The 25,961-nt window shown below is 35.5% G+C and overlaps 1 protein-coding gene across 1 annotated transcript; it reads left to right on the top strand.

The window, feature by feature from the left end:
* Positions 1–11,282: 11,282 nt before the first annotated feature.
* On the top strand, positions 11,283–17,505 carry LOC145641760 (uncharacterized). The gene is made up of 3 exons (XM_081692701.1): positions 11,283–11,441; positions 11,890–12,105; positions 16,788–17,505. Exons 2-3 carry the CDS (start codon positions 11,909–11,911, stop codon positions 17,236–17,238), a joined length of 648 nt encoding a protein of 215 aa, XP_081548827.1. The 5' UTR covers positions 11,283–11,441; positions 11,890–11,908; the 3' UTR covers positions 17,239–17,505.
* Positions 17,506–25,961: the final 8,456 nt, after the last annotated feature.

Raw genomic sequence — 25,961 nt, 5'->3', positions numbered from 1 at the left:
TGCATGCTCCTCACGTGACTTGTGAGCTAGTGGGAGAAGTTTGCCTCCATTTTTTAATCACAAAAAAAAAATGATAAACATATTAAGTACTTATAATATAAGAAACTTAATAAAAAGAATAACTCTAATATAAATATACTACTAAAATTATAAATGTAAACAAATTCCTAAAATAATAAATAAAAGGCAATAATAAAACTAATATTAGGGACTAAAAATATAGTATATTATGCACTTATCACGGTTCTTACTCAAGTACTAACTTGATCGTCGGAGGCGGAGCTCCAACCACACGGAGTCTCCGTTGTTTTGCAAGTACAGGCCGCGGTCAACCAGTATTCGAGTTGTAAATTTCCCGAGGGACAAAAACACCCAAAACACCACAAAGTTCTTGCAAAAGATCCCTTGGAGGAAGTTCTTTGTAGTGAATTAACTACAGGCCGGGTGAAGTAGGCATTTAGAGCAGAGAGGTGGATTCCATAGAAAGAGCTCTTACTATAGATGAACTAGATCCTACAGAGAGAAAGAAGGTAGTAAAATTAGCTCAGGAATCAAAACCTGTAGAGTTCAAGAAACTTTAACTAAAACCTCTCCTTTCTCATTTAAAATATGTTTTTCTTGATGAGCAAGAATTACACTCTGTGATAATTAGTACTGCACTTGATGACCCACAAACTTCCCAACTTCTAGAAGTTCTTCGAACTCACAAAAGAGTAATATGATACAGTATTGATGATCTCTAGGGTATTAGCTCTGATTTTTATATGTACTGGATACACTTAGAGGATAATTACAAGTTATGCATTCAACCCTAGAGGAGGTTGAATCCTAACATGCAAGAAGTAGTCAAGAAAGAGGTTATGAAATTACTTGATGCAGATATTATTTATCCTAATATTGAATCAAAGTGGGTAAGTGCTGTATAGGTGGTTCCTAAAATGGGTGGGATGACTGTAGTGAAAAAAAATAATAATGAATTAATTCCCACTAGAACTGTTATAGGGTGGCGTATGCGCATTGATTATCGTAGACTAAATATCGCCACTAAAAAGATCACGTCCCTCTACCTTTTATTTATCAAATGCTTAAGAGGTTGGCTAATCATAAGTTCTTTGGTTTGTGTAATGCCCGTGATACCTTTAAACGTTGCATGATAAGTATCTTTTCTAATTTTATTGAGTCTACCATGGAAGTCTTTATAGATAATTTTAGTGTTTACGGGTCTTCATTTGATTCATGTCTTGGTAATCTAGCTAAATCTTGAAAAGATGTGAAGAATGAAATTTGGTTTTAAATTGGGAAAAGTGTTACTTTATGGTGATAGAGGGAGTAGTTCTTAGTCATATTATATCTGATAAGGGTATACTAGTAGATAAAGCTAAAGTTTATGTGATTGAGCAATTACCTTCACCAGTTAATGTTAAGGGGGTTAGAAGTTTCTTAGGTCATGCGAGGTTTTATCGTCGCTTTATCAAAGATTTTTCTAAAATTGCTAAACCACAAGATTTTACTCAAGGATGCCCCATTTGATTTACTTGACGAGTGTCTTGAGGCTTTTAACAGAATTAAGCAGGCTTTGATATCGGCACCTATAATATGTGCTTCCGATTGGAATCTTCCTTTTGAGATCATATGTGATGCCAGCAATTTTGCATTAGGAGCTGTGCTAGGACAGAGAAAGAACAAAGTTTTGCATGCTATTTATTTTGCAAGTAAAACTTTAGATAAACCCCAAGTTAATTATGTCACTACGGAGAAGGAGTTTGTTGCTGTGATTTATGCGTTAGAAAAATTTAGATCATATCTAGTTGGCTCTAAAGTTATTGTTTTCACTGATCATGCAGCTTTGAAATATTTTATACCCAAGGCAAAATCAAAGCCTAGGCTCCTCCATTGAGTTCTCTTGCTCCAATATTTTGATGTGGAAATTAAATACAAAAAGGGTGCAGAGAACATTGTGGCAGACCACTTGTCACGAATCAGGTATGATGAGGAATTCCATCATGGACGGCTGCGAATAATCGCTGAGCTTCTTAGGTGTTGTCATCTCTGATTCTGAATATGAAGGAACTTCTGAATCGCTAAAATCAGTTGGAGGGTCTCTGTGATTATCGTTATCCCCAAACCCACAAGTATTTGCCTGTAAAGATTCTTTTGTCTATGGAAAGAGCGCTCGATCTCAAGATCCAATGGAATATAACCTGATCAGGAATTCCTTGGCATAAACAAAAAACTAAATGACAAATATGAGAATTTCCTCAAATAACTAACGTTCTCTAAGACAAGAGGGAATAATCTAGACTACAAAAAACGATCAGAAATAAAAATAAAATCGTTTCCCCGACAATGACGTCAAATTTTGACAGGATAAAGTCGTATCACCTTATCAAAAATAATTCCTAAGTCACTAACTATGCAGATAGGGAAGAAGGGTCGAACCACATGGAAACAAGTCAATTTAATCCTAATTAATCAAGAGTAATCTAAATTATCAAGTAACCAATTTGTTGTTATTTAAAGGAACTATACTACGAAGAATAAAAGTAGAGAGAAATAAAAGTAGGAGGAAATCAATGAATAAAATACCCAAGGCATAGGTTCACCAATAGATAATATTCCAGGGTAAAACATAACAATCAATCATCAATGCATCAACTAATCAGATCATAAAGGGCTTTCGCTACGTATTACAATCACATAGTTAATTTACCGGTATTAAAACTCATCTCTCAAATATCGGCTTAACCATTTACAAATTAGTCCGCCTATTGAAACTAAGCCTAAACATCAATTCTTATCTCTCGAATCTCGAATCAATATTACATTAGGGCTGTACAGAGTGCGGTTTAGACCGCACCAAACCGCAAACCAAACCGCAATTTTGCGGTTTGGTGCGGTTTGCGGTTTGAAAATTGCGGTGCGGTTTTTAATAATGACCAAACCGCAGTTTGCGGTTTGGAGCGGTTTCAAAAAATATTTAGACCAAACCGCACCGCAAACCGCACTTTAATGCGGTTTGCGATTTTATACTATGTTTTCATTAAAATTATATAAAAGAACTAAATTATATGAGCTAATCTTTAACTATTAGTTAATTAAAGATTAATTAAAAGAGTTTAATATTTGAATTATAAACTAATAATTATAAAATGAAATAAAAATTTTATTTTAAAAGAATAATTACAATTTTAATAAAATACGATTAAACCGCAAACCGCACCGCACCAAACCGCATTTTGCGATGCGGTTTGGTGCAGGTTTTTTAAAAGTGCGATTTGGTGCGGTTCGAAAAAATTACAAACCGCACTTTTGCGGTTTGGTGCGGTTTATGATCCAAACCGCATCGCGAACACCCCTATATTACATAACTCATACAATTAAACCAGGCCTAATCTAATTGCATAGCATTAAATCAATCAATAGGAAATTAATCAGCATTGACAATCAACAATAACAAATTACCCCTTCATATTATTTATGGATCCCCACAAACCCTAGAAATAAAACTACTCACGCATAATTAAATCTAAACTAAAAGCAATTAAACAAGTCATGATGAAATAAAGAAATAAAATTACTAAAATTAATAGAGAAGAAATCGTTACTAAATTTAACGGAAATAATGAGTTGAATCAAGAACAAAGTGTAAAGTTGTAGAGAGAGAAAATAAGAGAGGAAATAAAACTAATTATAGAGAGAAAGTCTAAGAGAAGAGGTAACTTGTACCAAAAACACTAAATCTTATTTATACGAAGCTCCAAACAAATCCTAATAAGAAACTAAGTAAATCGCCGAAAATATCATATCAGAAACACTCGCCCGATCGGGCAAAGGGCCGCCAGATCGGGCCCGCCTTTTTCTTTGCCTCCTGATTCAGGGCAGCCGCCCGATCGAGCCAAAGGTTTCCCGATCGGGCCCGGCTTTACTTGGACTTGGAATGGGCCTCACTTCTTAGCCCACTTCAGATTTCCACTTTGGGGCTTGAATTCTCGGTGTCCAATGCTCGGTATTTCATATGTCGAGCCCTTAATCACCGGCTTGATGACTCTAACCGGCCTTTGGCTATGAAAAGTGGTTGTGCTCCTCCAATGTTCGTAGTCGCTCCATAAAATCTCGGGAAAAATGCTCTAAAAATGCAATTCCTCGCAAAACTCAACCAGAACTACGAAAACACTAAAAAACACCAATTAGCACTAAAAGTGGCTCTAAAGAGCCAAAAACACTACCAATTATGACCAAGGGACGGGGGTAAAATACTATATAAAATATACATATCAGTATCTTCGTTTCAACCCTGCTGCAGCTATTACCTCCTCTAGACTGCTTCTTGGACATCTCAATCAGGGGAAGTCGTTTAGCCTTCTAATTTCCAATTTGATTTATTGGTTATTGGGATAATTGTTATTTTCTATGTTATTTATTATGCTGGGTGTTATGTCCAAATTCCTTTCGTATTCTTGTGTGGCCTCCCCTCACCCTCGATATTGTCAGCTTGAGTGATTGTGCTTGTTAGATACTTCTGCTATCGGAGTTTCATGTTCTTTGGTGGTTAATTTTTTTTATTATGTCTTTACTTGGGGAAACGTTTTTCTGCACTTTATATACCCCCTTTTATCCCCTCTGAATATTCACAACTCATTCTCTTGCAATCTTTTTAATTCTCTTGTCTCTTACCTGTGCTACTATAGTATTTGTATGTTTTTACTCTTAATGTTTGATATTCCCCCTCCTCCTAGTTATGCATCTGCTCTTACAAGCATGCATGCTTTGTCTTCCCTTCCTCCTACCCAATCTAGACCTTCTAAGTGTGGAATTACCCCTATAAATAATCATTCGAGTAGAACCAGTTCAATCCCAATTGCTGAACTAGAACTCCCTTTGGGAAGTGACGGTGATGCTCATCCTACCCCTCCCTCACATTCAGTCAGTGCATGTCCTTCTTCATCAATTCTAGATCCAATTCACGCCAATGTAGATGTTCAAGCCCCTCCTCTATCTGAAACCACTAAGTCTGAGCTGAGGGCTACAGTCTTGTTTGCTAAAATTTAGGGTGAGTTTGTTCCTTCATCTGCTATCATATCTAGGCTTAAAAGGGACTGAGAGTTTATCCATGGTGAGGTGTCTATTAGATATCTAGCAAATGGGTTGCTTATTATCAAGTTCATCTCCAATCCTATGGATAGAGATGATAACTGGAATCGTAGACCCTGGTTTGTTCAAGGCCTTAATCTTGTTCTCACTCCTTGGAAACCTAATTTTAGGCCTTTTTCTATTGAACTTACCCATGTTGATCAATGAATTAAAATCTCTTTCCTTCCTAACAAATATTGGTCTATGGATCATATTGCTTCTCTCACCTCTTGCATTGGGACCCTGATTATGCTAGATAACTACACCTTGCAAAATAAGGATAAGCCTTAGTTTTCTAGAGCTTGGATCAATATTAACATCTCAAAACCTTGCCTTGTACCATTACTATGAGAAATGAGGAGGATTCTATTGTTTTTTATTTATCTAGTGAGGGTGTGCATGAGGTGTGTCCTTTGTGTGGAAAAAAGATCATACCCTAAGTTCTTGCCCTAGAAAACCTAAACCATGCATTGACCTTGTGGTTGCTCAACTAATAACTTAGAGTCCAACTATGCTCAACCTTCTTCTGCTGGTTTGGATTGGGTTAGAGTCAAACCTGAGCGTAGGGGTAGACCTACAATCATGGGGAGAGATTCAGAGGGAGAAAGAGATCTTTCTACAAACATGTTCCTTGTTCGACTACTATTTCTACTCCTACAAAGCTTAATGCTGGTGCTGCTGAGCGTTTTTCTCCTATTCATACTGTTGTTCATTCTTCCACCATTAATGATATCCATGAATTTGTTGTTGTTCTTGTGTCCAATGCTTTTGCTACCCTTGGTAATTATCAAGTAATGTCGGTTGATACTATCACTCTTAACCCTTCTATCGGTAATGATCGAGTTAGGGGACCCCTCTGGTTTAAACATGGATACAGATGATCTGGATGATACTTTTCTAAGTGCGTTGGGTGTGATTCATCATGATCCCAACATTAATCTGGATGCTGAGATGTTTAACTCTAGTAATTCTGATGGTCTCAAGCAGAGGAGAAGGGAAAAGAGAGACTCAAGCTCCCCTAATTTTGCGTACTATCCATGATTAGTTTTCCCTATGTAGTGTGCCATATCTTTTGTCTAAGATTCAGTTGTTTTTATTTAGTTTGCTTTATTTTTACTTTTAGTTTTTATATGGCACCTTTTAAGGAGTAATCTTATGTTTGTGGGTTTATTTTGTAATACTCCTTACTTTTGTAATCACTACATGCTAATGGACTAATTAATATGTTGTTTTCTTTGTACTTTTGTTGGCTGCTTGTTGTACTAACCTACTATTTCTCACCCTCCAGTATTCTATTTTCCTTGCATTATATCTTCTATACTCAGGTTAGCTTCCTTATGGAAAGCATGCAGGCTTTATTTTCCTCTGTTATGGTCTTGTTGTGTTATGCTTCAGATAATATAATTCTGGCTATTTTTTACGATCCTGTATTAGTTGCTTCTGGTCCCTTTATTTGGACTGTTGCTGATTTTTTTAATTATTGTTCGTTGTTTCTGCATGAATATTTATTTATCTATTCCTTCTGTGGTTAGCGTATACCAGGAACCTTACTTGATGTTAAGAAGGGAAACAAGGGGATCATTAGTTACACTTTTTGGATTGCTTGAAAAACCTCTTTTTTCTCTGATTCTTTTTTCAAGGTTTCTTTTTGTAGTTTGCAATATTACTCCTTTTGATTTTCTTTTTTTACAATATATTGTGATCTTGAATGGACTTTCAAGATCCTTAAGGAACCGAGTGTTTTCCACTCGCTACGAATGTTTAAGTTTATCTTATGATCGAGGTATTTTCTGGAATATGTCCAAATTATTTTTATGTAATTTGTGAACTTTTAGCTGGACGGGTCTTTTTCAGCCCCAATGGAACCGAGTGTTCCCCACTCGCAATGACATGGTGACAATGTCACATTTACTTCTTATTTTTATTACTTAATGAAATTCCTAAGTTGGAATATTGGAGGAGGGAAAAATCCCGAAGCTCTTGCGGAACTATTACATGCTAAATATAAATATAATCCTGACCTACTAATCATCTTAGAAACTATGACAAATGTCGTTAATAGCAAAAAAATCCTTAATGCTCTCCACTTCGATAATAAGATGGTAATTGAACCCTCCAATCATTGTGGAGGTATATGGATTTGTTGGGATAATTCTAACATTTCTGTCAAAAGTTCAGATTTAAATGATAGGTGTACTCACTTGTTAATTACAAACCTCTTAAAAAAGAAATTGTTATCACAGGGGTCTATTGCCTTGCTCAAGAGGAAGAAAAAGGTTTATTTTAGGATTATTTAACTACTTTTTGTAGAAATATTAACCTACCATGGCTGGTGTTAGGTGATTTTAATGAGATGTTGGATTATAGTGATAAAATTGGTGGTCGCCCTTTTACCCCTCAACAATTGCGTAGACTTCCAAATTTACTTGAGAATACCAATGCTTTAGATATCCCATGTTTGCAAAATGCTTTCTCTTGGAAAAAATAATACCATGCTAGTAGTGTAATATACGAACGTTTGGATCGGGCAAATAGTAGTAGAAGTTTTCTGCATTTATTTCCAGATAGTAATGCTTCCTACGGTACATTTACTGTATCCGATCATGCTCCCCTCATTTTTTACTCTAATATTACCCACTACCGATCAGGTCCCCGACCTTTTAGATTCCAAAATTTTTGGACTTTAAAACAGAAGTCTCACTCTATTGTTCGGAAGATATGGCCCTCTAATATTCAAGGTACTCGGTTTTATTGAATCCATAATAAGATGCAACGAATCATTTTTGAACTCAAGTTATGGTCGAAGTGAAATTTTAGTAATAATAATAACTAGCTTTTAAGAAATGAGGAACGTATAAAAAACCTAGAAGAATCTTTACGAACCCAACCTTTCAATCCTATTTTGGTTAGTCATATTAACCGAATGATTTGCCAACAGGAAAAACTTCTCTTTGGGCAACGCAAATGTGGCACCTTAGGTCGTAAAAATTGGCGAACTAAGGGAGATCGGAATACTAGATTTTTCCATAATAAGATGAAGAAAAAAATTGCTCTCACCACTATTTATAGACTAAAAAATAATAACGATTCTTGGGAAGAGTCTCCTTCGGATATTAGAAACTTGCTTCTACAATCTTTTCAACCAAGATTCAGATCTAATTTCTCTTCCCCAAGAGATTTTGACCTTTTGTTTGTTGATAGCTGTTTATCGGATAATGATCGTCAGGAGCTTATAGCCCCTGTATCACATGAGGAGATAAAAAAATGCATTTTTGGATATGAACCCAGATAAGGCTCTGGGTTCCGATGGTTTTGGGGCTAAATTCTTTCAAGCTTATTGGTCAATATTAGAAAAATACATCACTTTAGCTATTTAGAGTTTCTTCTCTCATGGCCACCTGCCTCCATCGATAAATCATACTATTATTACTTTGATTCCTAAAGTGAAAATTCCAGAAACTCCAAATCAATTTCGGCCAATAAGTCTTGTTAATTCTTTATATAAAGCAATTTCTAAGATTATGGTGAATCGTCTAGCCCAATTATACAACATGTCATCAGTCCGCTGCAAAATTCTTTCACTTCAAATCGATCTATCCATGACAATCTCCTCATTGTTTAGGAGGTCCGTCCTTAATGTGTTCCAAAAATCAAAATACAAAATAGGTTGGTGTGCTTTGAAAATGGATATGAAAAAGGCTTATGATAGGATTGAATGAGACTTCTTATGGTCTTGTTTAAAGGCGTTTGGATTCCCTGATCAATGGATACTGTGGATCAAGGAATGTGTCACGAAAGTTTCATACTCCATTAAAGTTAATGGTGAGACAACTGAATGGTTTAGACCCTCTAGAGGTTTACGACAAGGTGATCCTCTTTCTCCTTACCTGTTCATTATTTGTATGAAAATCTTAACTAGGAAACTTTCCATTGAAAGTACTAACCGAAAATCAGGAATAGGATTCAAAATCTCCCCTAGATCTTTTAATATCCCTTGCTTATTGTTCGCCGATGACAATCTTGTTTTTTGTAAAGCCACTCCAACAGCTTGTAAAAATTTAAAACTTATTCTTGACAACTTCTATAATCTTTCGGGCCAACTTATAAATTTTTATAAATCGTCGATTGTTTTTTCAAAGTGCATTCCCTTGTCTAGGCGCTCTAGCTTGGCCATCCATTTTAACATGACTCCAAAGGATACCCTAGGTCGTTACCTAGGGATCTTCTTTAGTTCCTATCACTCTCTCAAAAGAGACTTCTTAAATCTTCTTCAAAAAACTAAACGGAGAATCAATCAATGGGAGCCAACTTCCTTTCTAAAGCTGGTCGGCACACTCTAATTCAAAGTAACCTTGAAGCCCTCCCCTCTTATATATGCTCCTCCCTCCTCCCAACTGACATTGCGGCCAAATTTGATGCTCTCTGTAGAAATTTCTTTTGGAGACAACAAAAGGAAAAAAATTCTTTCCCCCTTATCTCTTGGAACACTATTTGTAAGCCTAAATCTGCGGGTGGCTTACGGCTCCGCAAAACTCTACCTTTAAATAAAGCTTTAAACTAGGTTGGAAAGTGCTCTCCGACCGGGATAACTTGTGGGTAAAAATTGTGAAAGCTAAATATTTGGAAATTCGTCTTTTTTCGACTACGAACCCAGTCCTAAAGACTCCTTCATCTAGAAATATTTTTTAGCTCAAAGGGAAATCCTTCGTAAAGGAACTCGTTGGAAAGTAGGAAACGGTAAAAATAATCTTTCTTGGCTAGACAATTGGATTTCAAACAAATGTCTCATTGAAATCTTAGAGCTAGATTACCACAATCTAAATTTAGATACAAAAGTTGAAGAATTTATTCTGCCAAATTGTCATTGGAATAGACTAAAATTAGCATCTTTTCTACCTGAAGATATAGTGGCACAAATTTTAGGGATTCCTCTCCCATCAACCTCTATTGAAGATAAGCCCGTTTGGGGTCCGACCCCCTCTGGAAATTTTTCAATAAAATTTGCTAATTGGCTAGCTCATAATTTAGATCCATACGACCCTTCTTGGCCACATCGTTGGATATGGAAAATGGACATTCCTCCGAAACTATTAATCTTCTTTTGGAAAATCTTTCACAATAGCCTTAGTGTACGTGATACTCTATTTAGACGAAAAATTATTCCAAGCAACGTATGCACCCTGTGTGACCAACAAGCGGAATCCATGAACCATTTGTTTTTAAGTTGTGACAAATCTTCCTCCTTTTGGCTTCATCCTCTTACCTTTGCTTGGTTCAACTGCTCCCTTCCCGTACAAGATTTATTCGATGCCCTATATTACCTTAAGAAATACCCAACCACCCAACAGAAATTTATTTTCTTACTTTGGAGTATTTGGAAAGAACGGAATGATATTATCTTCCAAAGTGATAATTTTGATCCTACGAGAATTTACCACAGAGCGCTTTTTGCGTTCAATGAGTGGAATCAAAGAAGCCTTATCGATACCTTTTACTCTTCGGGATCTCCTATCGCGAGATCCCACCTTTCTTCTCTCCCTTACCAGGAGAGGAAGCATCATCATCACCCTTCCTCTATTCTAGTCGCGTGGGAACCCCTTCCTCCAAATTTTTACAAACTTAATTTTGATGGGTCGGTCTGAAACAAGTTAGCAGCGGGCGTCATCATTAGGGATTTCAAAGGTGCCCTAGCCTCAGCAGAGACCTTCAACCTAGGCATTCGTCGCAGAGGCAACTTCTCTTCACAAAGACATTATGTTAGAAACATCGAAATTGAAGGTGACAACTTACTTATTGTCAATGAAATAATAGGTAAGTGGTCCACCCCTTGGCAAATCCAAAACACCATTGAAGACTCTCGCATTTTTTTTGACAAAATTCAACAATTGGAGCATCAGACACGTGTATAGAGAGGCAAACCGAGCAGCAAATTGGATAGCTAATGTAGGCCACCAAGTAACATATCCCATGTTAATTAATGATTGTACTAGCTCTAGTTTAGCTTCTATACTTGAAACTGACACATTAGGGATTCCCCTGGTGAGGAGAGTTTCCTAATTTTTTTCTTCTTACCTTTTTTTTTTTAAAAAAAAAAAAAAAAAAAAAAAGGTTTCAAGCCATTCGAATTTACCATTTTACCCCTTTGATGGGCAAATTAACCGCAGCAAATTGCTGGGCTGAGCCGCGCTACTCCAATCCTACCTCTGTCTCAAAATTCTCCATTGAAGCGCACTCAACGTTCTCCATTGAAGCGCACTTCACGTTCTCCGTTGAATCTAATACTTGTATCCCCCATTGAAGTAGCTTCTGAGGTAAGTTGTTTGTTTTTGTTTTCATCATATCAATTTAACAATTTAGGGTTTATCTTTGATCTATTCGAATTTAATTAAGTGTATGGTTCAAAAATCTGAACTATTGGCTCTAAATTCTAAGATTATGAAACCATCATAACCAGAAAATTATGAGCTTAATTTGATTATTGGATCAAATATCCCTAATTTTATGTAAATTTTCGACTCAAATTTGGTTGCTAATGTATCGCACAACCTTTTTTTAATGTTAGGATTGAACTATGAAATTACAACCCTTTAATATAATTTTTTGATGTTTGTGCTTGTGTCATTTATTAATATCATACTCTCATAATTTCTTAATCATAGCTGTTTTCTATATCATTCTATTTATAAAATGGATAAATTATTCTAGCTTTTTATTGTTTTGGGAGCTGAATTTTGTTGTGGTTATTTTCTTGAACCTCAGACTGATTTGTGAGAGAAAAATGGCGTTTCGGTCAAAGGAAACAATGAAAAGGATACTGAAGAAAGTCGGTGAAGATAACATTACGAGGGGTGTTAAAGAAGCTCTAAGTAAGAACATACCGAATAATAAGGTGGTCATGGGTCGTGCTAAGCGAGGGCTTTTTGCTGGTCGCCATATTCAGTATGGCAACCAAGTTAGTGAAGATGGAGGCAATAAGTATGATTTCTAATTCCTCTCTCCCTGCTTCAAATTTGCATATTATAATTGTGGTTTGTTATTCGACTTTGTATTTTTGCATGTCGGACAATGGAAATGTTTAGCTATCACTTCTTTTAGTGTATGTTATGTTGCTCTATTTAGTGTCTGCTATGTGATCCTCACTATACAGATAAGTGTAGTGTTACTCTTTCAATTTACAAAAAAATCGCATTGCTTTTGGTCAAATTGAAATGTTTCTATACCTAAGTTAGGGTGTCGTGTAGCCACTTGGGTACCGGAGGTAAAAGAAAAGTCATTGGGTGTTAAGGTTTTGCATGTTATATGCTTATATCACTCAAAGTTTGGTTGATGATGTATATACCATGTGGTTGACATGTAACTTTACAAGGAAACAAATTACCTTAATAGCTGAAAAATCTTGCATGGCTTAGGATTTGTTGGCTTCATCTTATTTTAACTAATTTTAATTTATTTCAGGCAAATAAATTCTCACAAGTTTATTCAATATAAGTACATATAAGATTAGACATAATAAGTTCATCAAGATAGTTTTGAACAAAATCGCATACACATAAATTAATTTCAGTTTCAGACATTTTTTTTTTTTTTGAAGACAGTTTAAGACAAATTAAGCTCAGATGATTTTAGAAAAGTTAGATATAATAATTTCTCTATAGTTTACAGTTGAGTCATAGTGTCTATTTGTTTATGCATATCTTTTCTGATTTGTGGACTGAATATATGTAGAGACTTCTACAGAAGTTTATAGAATAGGTGTATGCATAATGCTCTTGTTCCTCTGGAGATTTGAATGAAATTGGGATGTTGGTTTCAGAACCAAACTTGTGTTATTACAGGGAACCTTAGTTTATCATTTGGAAACAAATTCCTTATCCAGATATTCTAGTCATAGGCACCATTTCAAAATGTCCACAGAGATACTCATTTTTGAAGAGTACTTTTCATTTTTTTTCCCAACCTATATAAAGCATCAACATATTTTGAGGTTGAACTTTGGGTATTATATTTTCTCAAATATATTACTGAACATTTTAATGTGAAACTAATGGTATTGTAATTTTGTCAACGTGTGAGAAATTTATGGCCAAAATTTGACTTTTGTGAGCATTTTTACCTTATATTATGGAATGGACTCATTGGAGATATATTATACTAGTGAATTCAGGATTTGAATGTAGCACATTCTATACCCACTTGAATTGAGTTTAATTTAGATTGGAGATGGTTCAAAAAGTTCTCAAGGGAATACTTTGTAAGAGCTCGGTAGTTACTAATGATGAAATAAAGTAAAAAATAACCACTTAATATTTATTTTTCTACATGGTGATCCTCTAATTTACACTTTCTATATGGCAGACAAAGTGTAATTTTCTTTTATGGTACCAAATAACCCCTTGTTATTCTACACCCTTACCCATCTTACCTCTGCTACTGCTGCCCGTTCCTTCACTCTTTTACCTGCCGGCCAAACTACCTTCTTTCCATAGCCCTCTTAACCTGCAGCATAGCAAGAAACTTAATGCACTGTAATGATAATTTAGGCAAAAGACTCGAAGCTTCCTTTATGGGTGATTGATTGATTCATGGAATAGATTGGTGCCAGTAAATTATGATATCCTCTTGTTCAGACGTAAAAAATTAAGACCCACTCTACTAAAAAAAATAAGCCCAAAAAGCTTCAAAAATACTCAAAATTATTCCAAAATCACCCGGAAATGCCTCTGAAGTCCAAATGATACCACATAAGCCATGGTAAAGGCGTGGCAACAGTCAAAATAAACTGAAAAGTGATTGGGAAAAAACTTCATTTCAACAATGAAAATCCATAAAAGACGAGACTTGTATTTAATGCCGAATCAGATATTAAAAAAACTTAGAAAAGAGAACTTGAATGAAAGAGCAAGTGATAAGGTTTGGGGAAGGGGGTTGTGAGGAAGAAGTGACCCTGCCAAGGAAAAAAAGGGGGGGGGGGGGGGGCTGCTATGGAAGAAGCATCCTGCCCAAGTGCAAGCCTTCAAGGAGAATGTGGTGGTGGCTGTGTATATATCAAGGTCTTTTGTACTTTTAAAAATATTCTCAAGCTGAAAGTTAGTTGGTTTTATTGGAATTTTTTTATTTTTTATTTTCACCAAATGGAGCATACACAAAGGTTACCATGAAATATAAGGAAAATTTGTCAAAATAAGTCTACCTTTATAGGATATTTTTTCTTAAAATGAGTCATGACCTATTAGTTTAGGGGGTAACCGGTTGTTTAAGTTTAGTATGCCACGTGTCATAATATTATTGTTTTATTAATTTAAAATTTGAATAAAAATTAATTTTTTTCAATTTATTTAATATAAATTTTTTTAAAAAGAAAATTCCCCTCCCCAGTAGAACAGCCAACCACATCACTTGTCCCTCGTTTGCCTGCCACCACTGTCAGCCCCACCCATTGCCAATCACTTTCTCTATCTTTCCTCCCACTGCCATCTCTACTCTATTTTTTTTTTTTTTCTTAACAATTATAAGTGTAGGGTGGTTTTTATTTATTTTTTGTTATTTTTTTTCTGGGTGGGTGTTGGGTAGGTTTTCAGTGGTTAGGGGTGGCTTTGATGGTTAGAGGTGGGTTTCGGGTAAATATGGTGATCTTTTAGTTGTTAGGGTGGGGATTCGAGGTGGGTTTCAGTGTGAGTTGGTCTCAATCAGCGGCAAGGGACGGTTGGGTCAACGTTGGGGGAAGGCTGGCGGTGGTACTGTGGGAGGGTAGAAGGGTGGGGGAGGTGATCCGTGCGCTGGCCTGCTGGGGTTGGGGGGCTGGGTTTTTCCTTAAAAAATAATTAAATTTTTTGTTTTTTCATAATTTATAAAAAAAAAGACATGTTTGGTAGGTTGAAGGTCATTTTGACATCTTTAGAGAAAATACCCTTTAGGTTGACATATTTTAAGTGAACCGCGCAAAGATCGGCTTATTCTTGATTAATTTCCCAAAAAAAAAAATTTAAAAAAAAAAAAAGATATCGTACTAAGTTATTATTTATTTTTTTAAGTTCAATGAGATCAAATTGCTAGAATTCTTGTGTCTATTTGCATAATTTTACTTAATGGAGTGTTCTGAGGTATGGGTAAAGTCTGGTGGGATGTATAGGAGGTTTGTGTGGGTAATTGGGTATTTTGGTTTCTTTTTTTTTTGTTTTTTTTTTTGGGTATGTTGTTCTCAAACCTTTATGTGTTTATCTCCAACCTTTTATGTTTTTTCTCTAATGTTGCCCCCCCCCCCCCCCCCAGACTTTCTACCCCCTTACCTATCACTCTTTAAAACTTTCAAAAAATTTATTTGTGTACTCTTTCTGTTTCTCACTTTACAACAGCAGCAACAACAAAGCCTTCCATTTGACAAACAAAAAAAGGACTACGTTGGAAAAAGTTTGAAAAAAGGTGTATGAAGTGATAAAAGAAAGAACATCCAAGTAAAATTTAAGATAGGTTTAGAAGAGTACCAAGAATTTAAAAAAAGAGTACCAAGAATAAAAAAGAGTTCTGTTTCACTTTACATTTTTTTTTTCTTGCTCAACTTTTATTCAATCGATTTCCTTGCTATGCTCTCTTTCCTTTTTAGATCGTTCCTTATGACGATTTATGTTAGCTGACGCAAAATCATTTTGGGACTAAGGCTTTGTTGTTGTAGTTGTTGTATATCTTCCTTGACCGGGGTCTATAAATGTTAGTATAATTTTAACTTTTGGTTCCCTGAGTGTTGACTTTCTCTCTTGTGGCTCCCTGTGTTTCTCATGAGATCCATTTGTTGTCCTGATGTTACATTTTCTATTCCGCTTTAGTGCCATGTTGTCAACCCTGTTAAGAGATCCATTTACATGATAAGAGGGGAAAAACCTCAAAAGTCGGTTTTCTCCCATTGATTTTCTCTTTGTTTGTGTCCTAATATCTGATAAAAGGGGAAAAGCCTCAACTAATATATCACACATAAAAGTAAAAAACAAAACTTTAATATTGCTTTGAACCGGAGAAACATTAACAATTGAAACAAGAACCTACAAGAAAGAGAGTTGCTCAAATGGAGCTTTTAATTGAATTGACTGCAGAGCACTTAAGTGAAAAAATTCAAATGCCAGGTCAGTATATTGAAATTAAGGAAAACAAAATGCCATAATATTTTGGCCACCTCAGATCGGAACCTTCGGAAACTATCTAATTGAAGGGGTAGTTTATCTGCCTGAGATAATCTAACGTTAATATGCCATAATATTTTGGCTACCTCAGATCGGAACCTTATGGAACTATCTAATTGTATCGGTTAGTTTATCCGCCTGAGATAATCTATTGTTAATGAGTTTAGTTTCATTTAATAGACTGATAACTTTGTTATGTGTGTTTTTTTTTCTTGAATTTATAAGTAAGGATAGACATGTTATACTTGGGCCTTGATTGAGAATTGTGTGTGTATATATATATATATATATATATATATATATATATATATACTCATTGATTCCGATACATTCATTTCTAAATGTTTTTGTTGCTAAATGTATCATACAAATCATGTTCAAGATATGTTCAGAATATTTGTAGTTTATGGGATTTCTTCTTTGCTTACATTGTGCGAGCACTCTGACCATATGATCATAATTAATGTTTTATTTTTGGAATAATAGGTCACGGAGAACTTGGAAGCCTAATGTGCAAGAAAAACGACTCTTCAGCTACATTTTGGACCGCCACATTCGTGTACATGTGACCACACATGCTCTACGCTGCATTGACAAAGCTGGGGGGATTGACGAGTACTTATTGAAGACGCCATATCATAAAATGGACACGGAGATGGGCCTCCTCTGGAAAGCCAAAATTGAGAAGATGTACGAAGCGCTTGGGAAAGAGGAGGTTTCTTTCTTCTCCCCGGAAGATGAAGCGAAGTTTGAACAAAGCTTCAAGGAAATGAAACTAGATGAAAAGACTGCTCGAAGGGAATTCAGAAGACGTTTGTATGGTAGTTCATCGACTCCTGAGGCAACATCAGATCCCAAGGATGGTGAGTCAGATGGTGGAGGCTCTGGATATGGAAGCTCGCATTCAGATCATGAGCAGTTGGTTGCAAATGCTTGAGATTGCACTTCATTAACACCTTCGAGCCTTTTCTGATTTTATACCAGGATGTTAGCCATTTTTGTATCAAATTGCTCGTGGTTGTAGTATTTGTCGTATTTTATTCTCTTTTTTAAAGTTTCCATAGTATGTAGGCTATTTACATAAGTGCCTTGTATGATAATAATATGCAATGCTTAGAATTTTGATGAAGTCAGCTCAACGTATCAACACAACTGCATTGACAGAATAATCTCTGTGCTTGTATGAAAATTTTGCTTTCACTTTGTAATAGATGTTTACAGGAATTTCAAGTGAAACAAGAGGTCTCCTCAGCATAGGTTATGCTTATTGGAGATTTGGAATGTTCATTGCTGCGTGTTTTTGGTATTTGAGCATTTGAACTTGCCAGAGCTGTTTGAATAAGACTGTTGATGAGCCCCTCCTTGAGTTATGACTAGAAGGTTGTCCTAACATCGACATTGGCAAATGTCTACCAGTGGCAATTTAATGTCAAATTTGAGAGTACTAAGTAGTAAAATAGTACTACTAGACATTCTCAGTATCAGTAGTACTCCTACTCACAAAATTGACTTAGGTCTTATAATTTTTTCACTTAGGTCTTATAATTTTTTCACTCTTATTAATTCTACCCAACTAAACTTAAATAAGCACAATATGAGTATGGGGCTATGGGCAAACATTTAGGAACAGAGGGAATACTATATATGCTTTCAGTACTTTTAGGGGCCGTTTGGTTCGCACGGGGTAAACAGAATGAAATGATTAAACGGAATAAAAGAGAAAGGAATGAAAAACTTTTCCAAGTGGTACGTTGTTTGTTTTTTAAAAAAAAAAAAAAAATTAAAGGAATGAAGCCACACTCCACTACCACACAAACAACTCATTTCTTCAAATTTCCAGCCATCACCCGACTAGTTCACCACCCAGCCACCAACTAGTCACACTCGCCGCCCCTCGCCGCACCTTTCCCACCCATCACCGCCATTCCTCGCTGCCCAAAAACCCCAACCCCCCCCCCCCCCCCCAAAAAAAAAAAAAAAAAAACCTTCCCTACCCTCGAAAAACCCTAGAAATCCTTCCTTCTCCCTATAAAAATCGCCGGCTAGGGTATCGAGGGTGGCCAACGGTTTTTACAGGGAGGAGGAGAGATTTCAAGGGTTTTTCGAGGTAGGGGAAGGTTTTCGGGGGGAGGGGAGGGGAAGGGTTTTTGGGCAGCGAGTAGGGTTGTACAAGTTTGGTCTGGACCGTAACCAAACCAGACCAAACCGCATTTTAGCGGTTTGGTTTGGTTTACGGATTGGAAAAATACGGTTTGGTTTCGATTTTTTGGGAAATACGGTTTGCGGTTTGGTTTGGTTTTTCAAAAATTATAAACCAAACTAAACCGTAAACCAGTAAACCGCATTTTAATATTTATATAATATTTATATAAATTAAAATAGTTATTATATATTTTAAAAAAGAAAAAAAAATAATAAAAAACATGAAAAATCATTAGAAGACGGTCAGTAATTCAGTATAATACTATACTCCAAGATCAGTTTAGCTCCGACAATCATTGATATCGCATAATGTAGCCCCTGATGTTGTCAAGTTGCTGCCAATTATTAAAAACTATAATGTAGTATGAATTTTTTTTTTTTTGGACAAATGTATTATGTTTTTTTCCACTGTAATTTGTTATGTATTATTTTTATTATGTGTTATTGTGTTAGCACTTGATTAGTTGGTTGTTATTTTATTAAAACTTTGTAGTGTAATTTAATCCGTTTGGGCTAATTATTTGAACTTTATTATAATTTATTAATATTTGACAATTTTTAGGAAAAAATGTCGTCTCATCATAAACCGCAAACCAAACCGCACCAAACCGCATTACCAAACCGCATTATTACGATTTGGTTTCAATATTAATATGGTTTGGTTTGGTTTGGAAAATTGATCAAACCGTATTTTGCGGTTTGGTTTTGTTTATACTCAAACCGCACCAAACCAGACCATGTTCACCCCTATCAGCGAGGGTAGATGGGTGGTGGCTGGGCGGTGGGATGGTCGGGTGGTAGCTGGAAAGTTAAAGGAACGAGTTATTTGTGCGATGGGGAAAGGTTTTTAGGGGTGGGAATCAGTCGGGGAAGGGGCGACGATGGTCGAGGAAGGGGCGATGATGGAAGTGGGGGGTGCGACTGCGTGGTAGTTGAGTGGTGGGGATAAGGTAAAAGGGTGGTGGCTAGTGTGGGTGTGGTGGTGGAGGGGTGGCTAAGGAAAGGAAATGAAAAAGTCTAGGGGGTGGGGAATCAAGTTGGAATGATTTGGGGTAATGGAGAGGGTAAAGGGAATGAAAAAAAGTTCCTAACAAACAACAACAAAGGGAATCGAAGCAGTTGATTCCTATTCCCTTTGATTAATACCCCCAACCAAACGACCCCTTAGTAGTACTTTGAAAATATCTCAGTCGCATTATTAGGACTCCTAGTAGTATCAGTTATCAAAGGTTTTTATTTATTTTTTTAATATCTAACTGCTAGACATTATGACTTCTTCTTATGGGTAATAATTTCACCGATTATATTCTCCCACATTGTTGCACATTCTACGATAGCCTTTTATTGAAAATAACCATTATAACAAAGCCAACTTAAGCATCTTTGTTACAAAGAAGACTGAAAAATACGAGTAGTATTTATTGAGATCCTTACCTTACTAATAAAGGGTGCTCAGAAACTTGATGAATGTGTATGGTATTGTTCCAATTAGTTTTAAATAAAAAATAGTTTCACTAAGTCTATATGGTAAGGACACATGATAAACATGGTTATTCTATTTCATAATTTCAGGATTCTTAAGTTGGTGCATTTTGAGTCAAATTGTACTTGTAGGGGCAATGCTTTTATGAAAAAGATCCAGTTAATCATTGTGAAACAAATTTTAAATCTCACAATCACATTTTTGTAAATATATTTTACATTGAAAATTATGTTGCTGAATTAAAATAATACTTCTATTGTTAGGCTTCATCTTCTTCAAATAAGATGTGCTTCTTCTTCTTCCTCTGACCATATATTTTCGTCCTCCCAAGTCTTAGCTTCGACTTCACTTCCATTAATGTTTTGTATGGTCGGAGGTTACTTCTTCCTTCGATCTCTACCAAATTTCATCTTCTTTGTCTCCATCAATACCAACATTTCCTACACCGACATAGATGCCGACACCATCATTGTGGCGACTTTGATGCCAAATAAACAGCAAACCTAAGAACAAGGGAGATATACAGGGCATGGTTAATCCAAAATGCTCTGTGAGCTTCACTCCTTCATTGAAGCTAAGCTTTGCCTTCTTGAATAGTCTTTAGCCTTCTTTGATCCATCCAATAATGGTGAACCTTGGCCTTATCTTTCTCTCTCCTCACTGAGAAATAAAAATTTCCAGAAAAGGGCATAAATATACATAAGCTTAGCTTGGATGAAAATACATAATTACTTGATAAACATTCCAAATTTCCAGGTTTATCATGTTTTTTTTTTAAAAGTAAAATAAGGTAGATGAGTCATATGATATCTACAATATAAATCAAAATTGTAAATACAGTAGAAATTTGATTAAATAATACTGTAATTGGGAAAAACCACAATTGTTGTTTAAATAATACTCTAGTCTGACATAAAAACTTTTTTTACATTGCTATTTGATACAACCTTCCATGAGGGGGTCTTTAGATTTATTGCAGATTTGCAATTATGAATTCGAACAATATTTGATACAATTGTTGTATATATAGAATTAACCTCCATTTCGACATTGCACAAATCTTCATCAATAAATCAATTTTTCTTACAAAGTTAAAAAAAAAAAAAAAAAAAAAAAAAACATAACTCTCACAAAGAGAGAAATTAAACCCGTTATATGAGTACTTAGAAATAAACCAAAAATTAGGTAGAAAAACTCTTAACAGAGAGGCGGAAAGGAGATTTAATATGAGCATATAAAATAAAACTAGAAGGAAAATAAGAGACCAAAAGGATGGTTGTAACACCTAGAATAAAATTTTGTTTTTGGGGTTTTTGAGGAAGAAGAGAGAAAAAAAAAGGAGGGGAGGCGGCTACTATATATTCATAAATTGAAAATATTTTGGTTGATAATCATTTAAAACTCCTAATATCTCAGGTTTGCATAGTCAAAGTATGAATATTGAAGGAAGGGGTACCCTTTTAGAGTAATCTTGGGCGCATAGGGTCTATTTGTTTTGGAAACAAATAGGAGGGCGTAATGGTAAATTTAGGGATGCTTAGTTGAAAAGAATTTTGGTTGACCCCGTTATTTTTTAAATTGTAACGGGTCCTATTTTGGGGGGCTTTTGGTACAATATTATTTCTCTTGTCATAATCTCTCTCACCCTCATCTTCTCTCTCTCTTTCCGAATTCTCTCTGTTCTTTGTTCTCCCTCATCTCCTAGTTTCGAAGTTCAACCTGTGTGGTTTATTGTTTAAGCTCGTTGGTTCGCATCTGGTTAAGGGAAAGCAGTTGGAGGTAGTTGCAAATTGTGAATTATTCGAAAATTTTGTGTAGTTCAAGGTACGTGGTTTTAATTTTGTAGCGTAATATTGCTAATTGTTCTTAGTTTAGGGTTGTAGGATAGTGTGTGACTTAATTGTGAGGAGTTCTTGTAAGTTGATCTAAAATTTTTCGTAATTTAGGGCTTTGTATGTTGTTAGGGTTTAAAGTCGAGTGTGGTTATTGATGCGTGCCATTTATGGCACTCTTAGGGTAGGTTTTCTCCGTAGTTTTATGATCATTTTTAGTCTTTTATGTCGTGTTTTTACATAATAAAAATTTTTTTGCGTGTTTGTGTATAAGTTTAGAGAAATGTGTGCTTTTGATGGTTTTCTTATTATTTTATTCATTTCTGGGATATTTCACTCGCTTCTCCGTTTCTTTGAATTATTTTGTAGGTGTGTCAAGTTTCCCGGGATTTAATTATCAAGGAGGAAGCTTTAGTGCATTAAAGGAAGTCAATGAAGCTAAGTTCGGGAATCCATGCATGCAATTCAAGCTAGCTCCACAAGCACAAGCACCATGGAAGCAATGTTTTTGTTCGGAGTGTACAAGTGCTTGGAGAATAAAAGGATGCCCTTCTCGTGGGCATCGCCTCGAGTGCACCGATAATAGTGATGCTTGGGAGCGCGAAGATCGGTCAAGCAAGTAAGGGGAGCTAAGCCTCGAGCATCACAATAGGGGTGCGTGCGCACAGACCCTTTTATGCGTGCGCACACACCCTACTGTGCGTGTGCAGGGGGTGGCTGGTGCGTGCGCACTACCCTGTTCTATGGCTTGTTGTGCGTGCGCACAGCTTGCCCTGCTTCCCCTCGCTCGTTTTATTATAAATTAGCCTTGACTTTTCTATTTTAGAGAACGATTTTTAGATTAGTTGGAGACTTTCTCTCTCATATTTTTTGCTTAGGTTGAGAGCTCATCTCTCTAGTTTTAGGGGTAGTTTAAGAGTAGTTTAGAGGGAGAAAGTGAGGGATTTCAATAGTGGTTTGAGAGATTGAAGATTCAATGGTGACAATTGTATTGAAGATTTTCTTAATCAATCAATGAGCATTTTCCACTCTATCTCACTTTATTGCTTTGTTTAATTTCATATTTGTTTGGTTTAATTTTGATGTTTGATTCTTGATAGTGCAATTGTTCTTGATATTTTGTTGATTCTTGATTTCTTTAGTTGTTTTTTGATAGATGATGATTCTTGAGTAGTTGTTTGGCTAGGAATTGGGTGAAACTTGTATGATTGATTGATTGTGATTAATTTGGGAATTGTGTTGATTGATTGTTGAGATTAAAGTGATTAATGAAGGTTTGCATGTGCGTAATTCGATTAGGCCTTGAGAATTATGCTAGATTACATTGTAAATGCTAATGACACGACCAATTGATTTAGGAATTGCAATTATTGATTGGTTTGGATTGTGTTTCTCTTAGTTTGTTATTAATAGTGAACCCTAGCTTAACAATTAGGAGATAGCTCTTTGATTCCAATTGATAGCTCTTATCATTAGTCTTCACAACCTTTGATTGGCATGCTCTTCTCAAGTTGTTGCAATTGTCATGATTACTTGTTGACCACCATTCCTAGTGTTTCTTTTGTTTGGTTGTTTGTTTTGTTAGTTGTTAGTGTTACCTCTTACCTTCGATTTCGACCTAATTTAGGCGCATAATTGAGAGTGCTTGAACATTACTGTTCCTTTGGGTTCGACCCTTGACTTACCTCTATACTTGTATTTAGTTTGTTAAGTGTTTACTCCGTATAAATTTGTTTGGCTCTAGGGGAGATTAGATAATGACCTACATTTTCCCTATGCCAGTTATTATAGACTATAATTTTGTTGTGAATTCTTTGGTTGTTGTTAATTTTTGTTATAAATTGGTAAAATAAGTGTGGTTGTTGTGTTGTTCCTCGAAATGTCGATTTGCAGATTAGGGTTTAGTCGATTTTTTGGGTATAAATTGAACAAAGAAAACCTCAGTGTTAATTTAGCTTTGCTCTATTGATCTGCTCGAATCATTTTGATGGTAGGCATTGGAAAGATAGATAATTAGGGTTTCTGGAATTAGGGGAGTTTCTAATAATTTTGTAATATGGGATGAAATTGATACTCGAATGAATATGCTATTGTATTTGGGGGTCTGTTGGTAAAAAAATTATTTGAGATTGATATTTTGTTGTATGGTTTGTGCAATGTGGTTTTTTGTTGTAAATTAAGAAAAGGGGGTGTGTGAATTTCGCAGCAGATTAATGAAGATTAACAAGAAGGGTTTTGTGTTAGTGCCCCCAAGATGGTTGTGGTGAGTAATTTGCTGAAAACTGCTTGTTTTGCATGGCATGATTTGTGTATGTCCTATATAAATATAAAATGTACATTGTTGTAAAGGATTTCGAAAGAAGGAGTAAATAATGGGGCAAAAAGGAAAGCTCTTAATATTCCTCAAAAAAAAAAAAAAAAAAGGAAAGCTCTTAATAAGGGGAAGAGGATAATGAAACATGTCCCTATTTTTGAGGAAGAGTCATTGAATGATATCACTGAGTGTAGTGGTGATTATGAAGATGATTCAGATCCAGATTTTCAGTCATCTAGACAATCTGATGCGGACGATGATGAGGAGGACGAAGACGATGAGGCTGCAGAGGATCAGCCGGAGTATGAAGAAGAGAGTAAAGAACCACAAGTGGAACAAAGTGACTTGGATAATCTTCTTATGAGGTTGTTGGCTCAGAGGTTTAAAAATGGAAAGCGGAAGGAAGCTCCTGCTGTGAAACAGGAAGCTAAAAAGGCAAAGTTGAAGGTATGTGTTTTGAACTTGCATGAATTTTGTTTGTAATTAGTTAACAAATGAACATGATTTCTAACCTATTAATCCAACCCCAAAATCCTGTGATTATAACCTAAAGGAGAAAGGCTAGTTAATTCTTGAAGAGTGACCAAATTATAGACTAGAAGGAGGTGAGGAAAGCCATGAATTCAACCCTTAAACCCACACACAAGCAACCCCTTGAAAACCCTCAAAGTTCTTCAGGTTTGACACTTCAAAAGAGGAGGAATTTGACCACGAATTGGAGTTTGATTAAGCAGAAAATAAGGTTTAGATTTCCCCCTTGATTTTCCTTTTAAAATCACAAAAAGGATGAAGAGAGAGGAGAGTATATGCAGCATTTTTTTTGGTGACGAAAAACTGATGAAGCTAGCATATAATGTACACGTAAAAAGGGAAGGGGAAGTAGAGTAGTTGGGAAGCAACTTAGATAGGTTTAATTAGGTGTAATGAGGGTGAATATGAGGGGTTACTTAGGGTAAAATGATTAGCTTCTAATCCCTCAAAGATGCTGTGAAAACCAACCAAGAATGGGCTCAAAAGAAGCTCACAAAGGCCATACAAAGCTAGGATTCAAGGCTTCTCTTTTGGGCTTGACATAATAATTAATTTATGCTTAAGAATGGGATTAAGGAAGCTTATAAACAAGCCTATCTTAATCTATTTATTCATGAAAGTTGTATGGCAAAACCTGACCCATAAATAAATTTTAATTGGCCCGAAACTAGACCAGGAAAAGAATGTATCGACAAGCGATTTGAAAATATGTTTAAAAACAATAATATAGATTATATTATTGATATCTTTAAAATAATTTAAATAGTAATTACAATGATAATAATGGAAACAATAATTTAAATTACGATACAAAAATATATATAAAGTTCATATTTTACAGAAAAGCAATATAAAAAGGCGAGATGCAAAACCAATAATATTATTCATCTATAATGACCTAGATAATAAAAGGGCATTATAATGAGTTATATTAATATAAAATAAAAGAATAGTTTATAAATAATATCTATTCGGTAAATAAGTTGACGGAATCACCCAATAAAAATTTATATATTGATATTTATATGATTAAACTTAAAAAGTCTTTAAAACCATAGAATCATTTTATACCTATCAATTTGGCACTTCAGTCAAGGAATAACCCATGATGACCAGTATCAATTGTGATAGGTTAAATATTTAATACATATAATTTAGTAACACTTACTGAATTGACGCTTAAGCTTATAGAATCACCCTTTAAGGCTAATATCAATTCAGACATGTCAAATATGGTTGAAATGATTAAAAATCAAATATGAAACCTTTTAAATAATAACATTGAATTGTTTTGTCAA

Source organism: Chenopodium album, chromosome 8 (genome assembly GCF_948465745.1).
Source record: "Chenopodium album chromosome 8, dcCheAlbu1.1, whole genome shotgun sequence".
NCBI classification, from domain to species: Eukaryota; Viridiplantae; Streptophyta; class Magnoliopsida; order Caryophyllales; family Amaranthaceae; genus Chenopodium; species Chenopodium album.
Note: the sequence above shows the minus strand (reverse complement) of the source record. Positions and strands in the feature narration are given on the sequence as shown.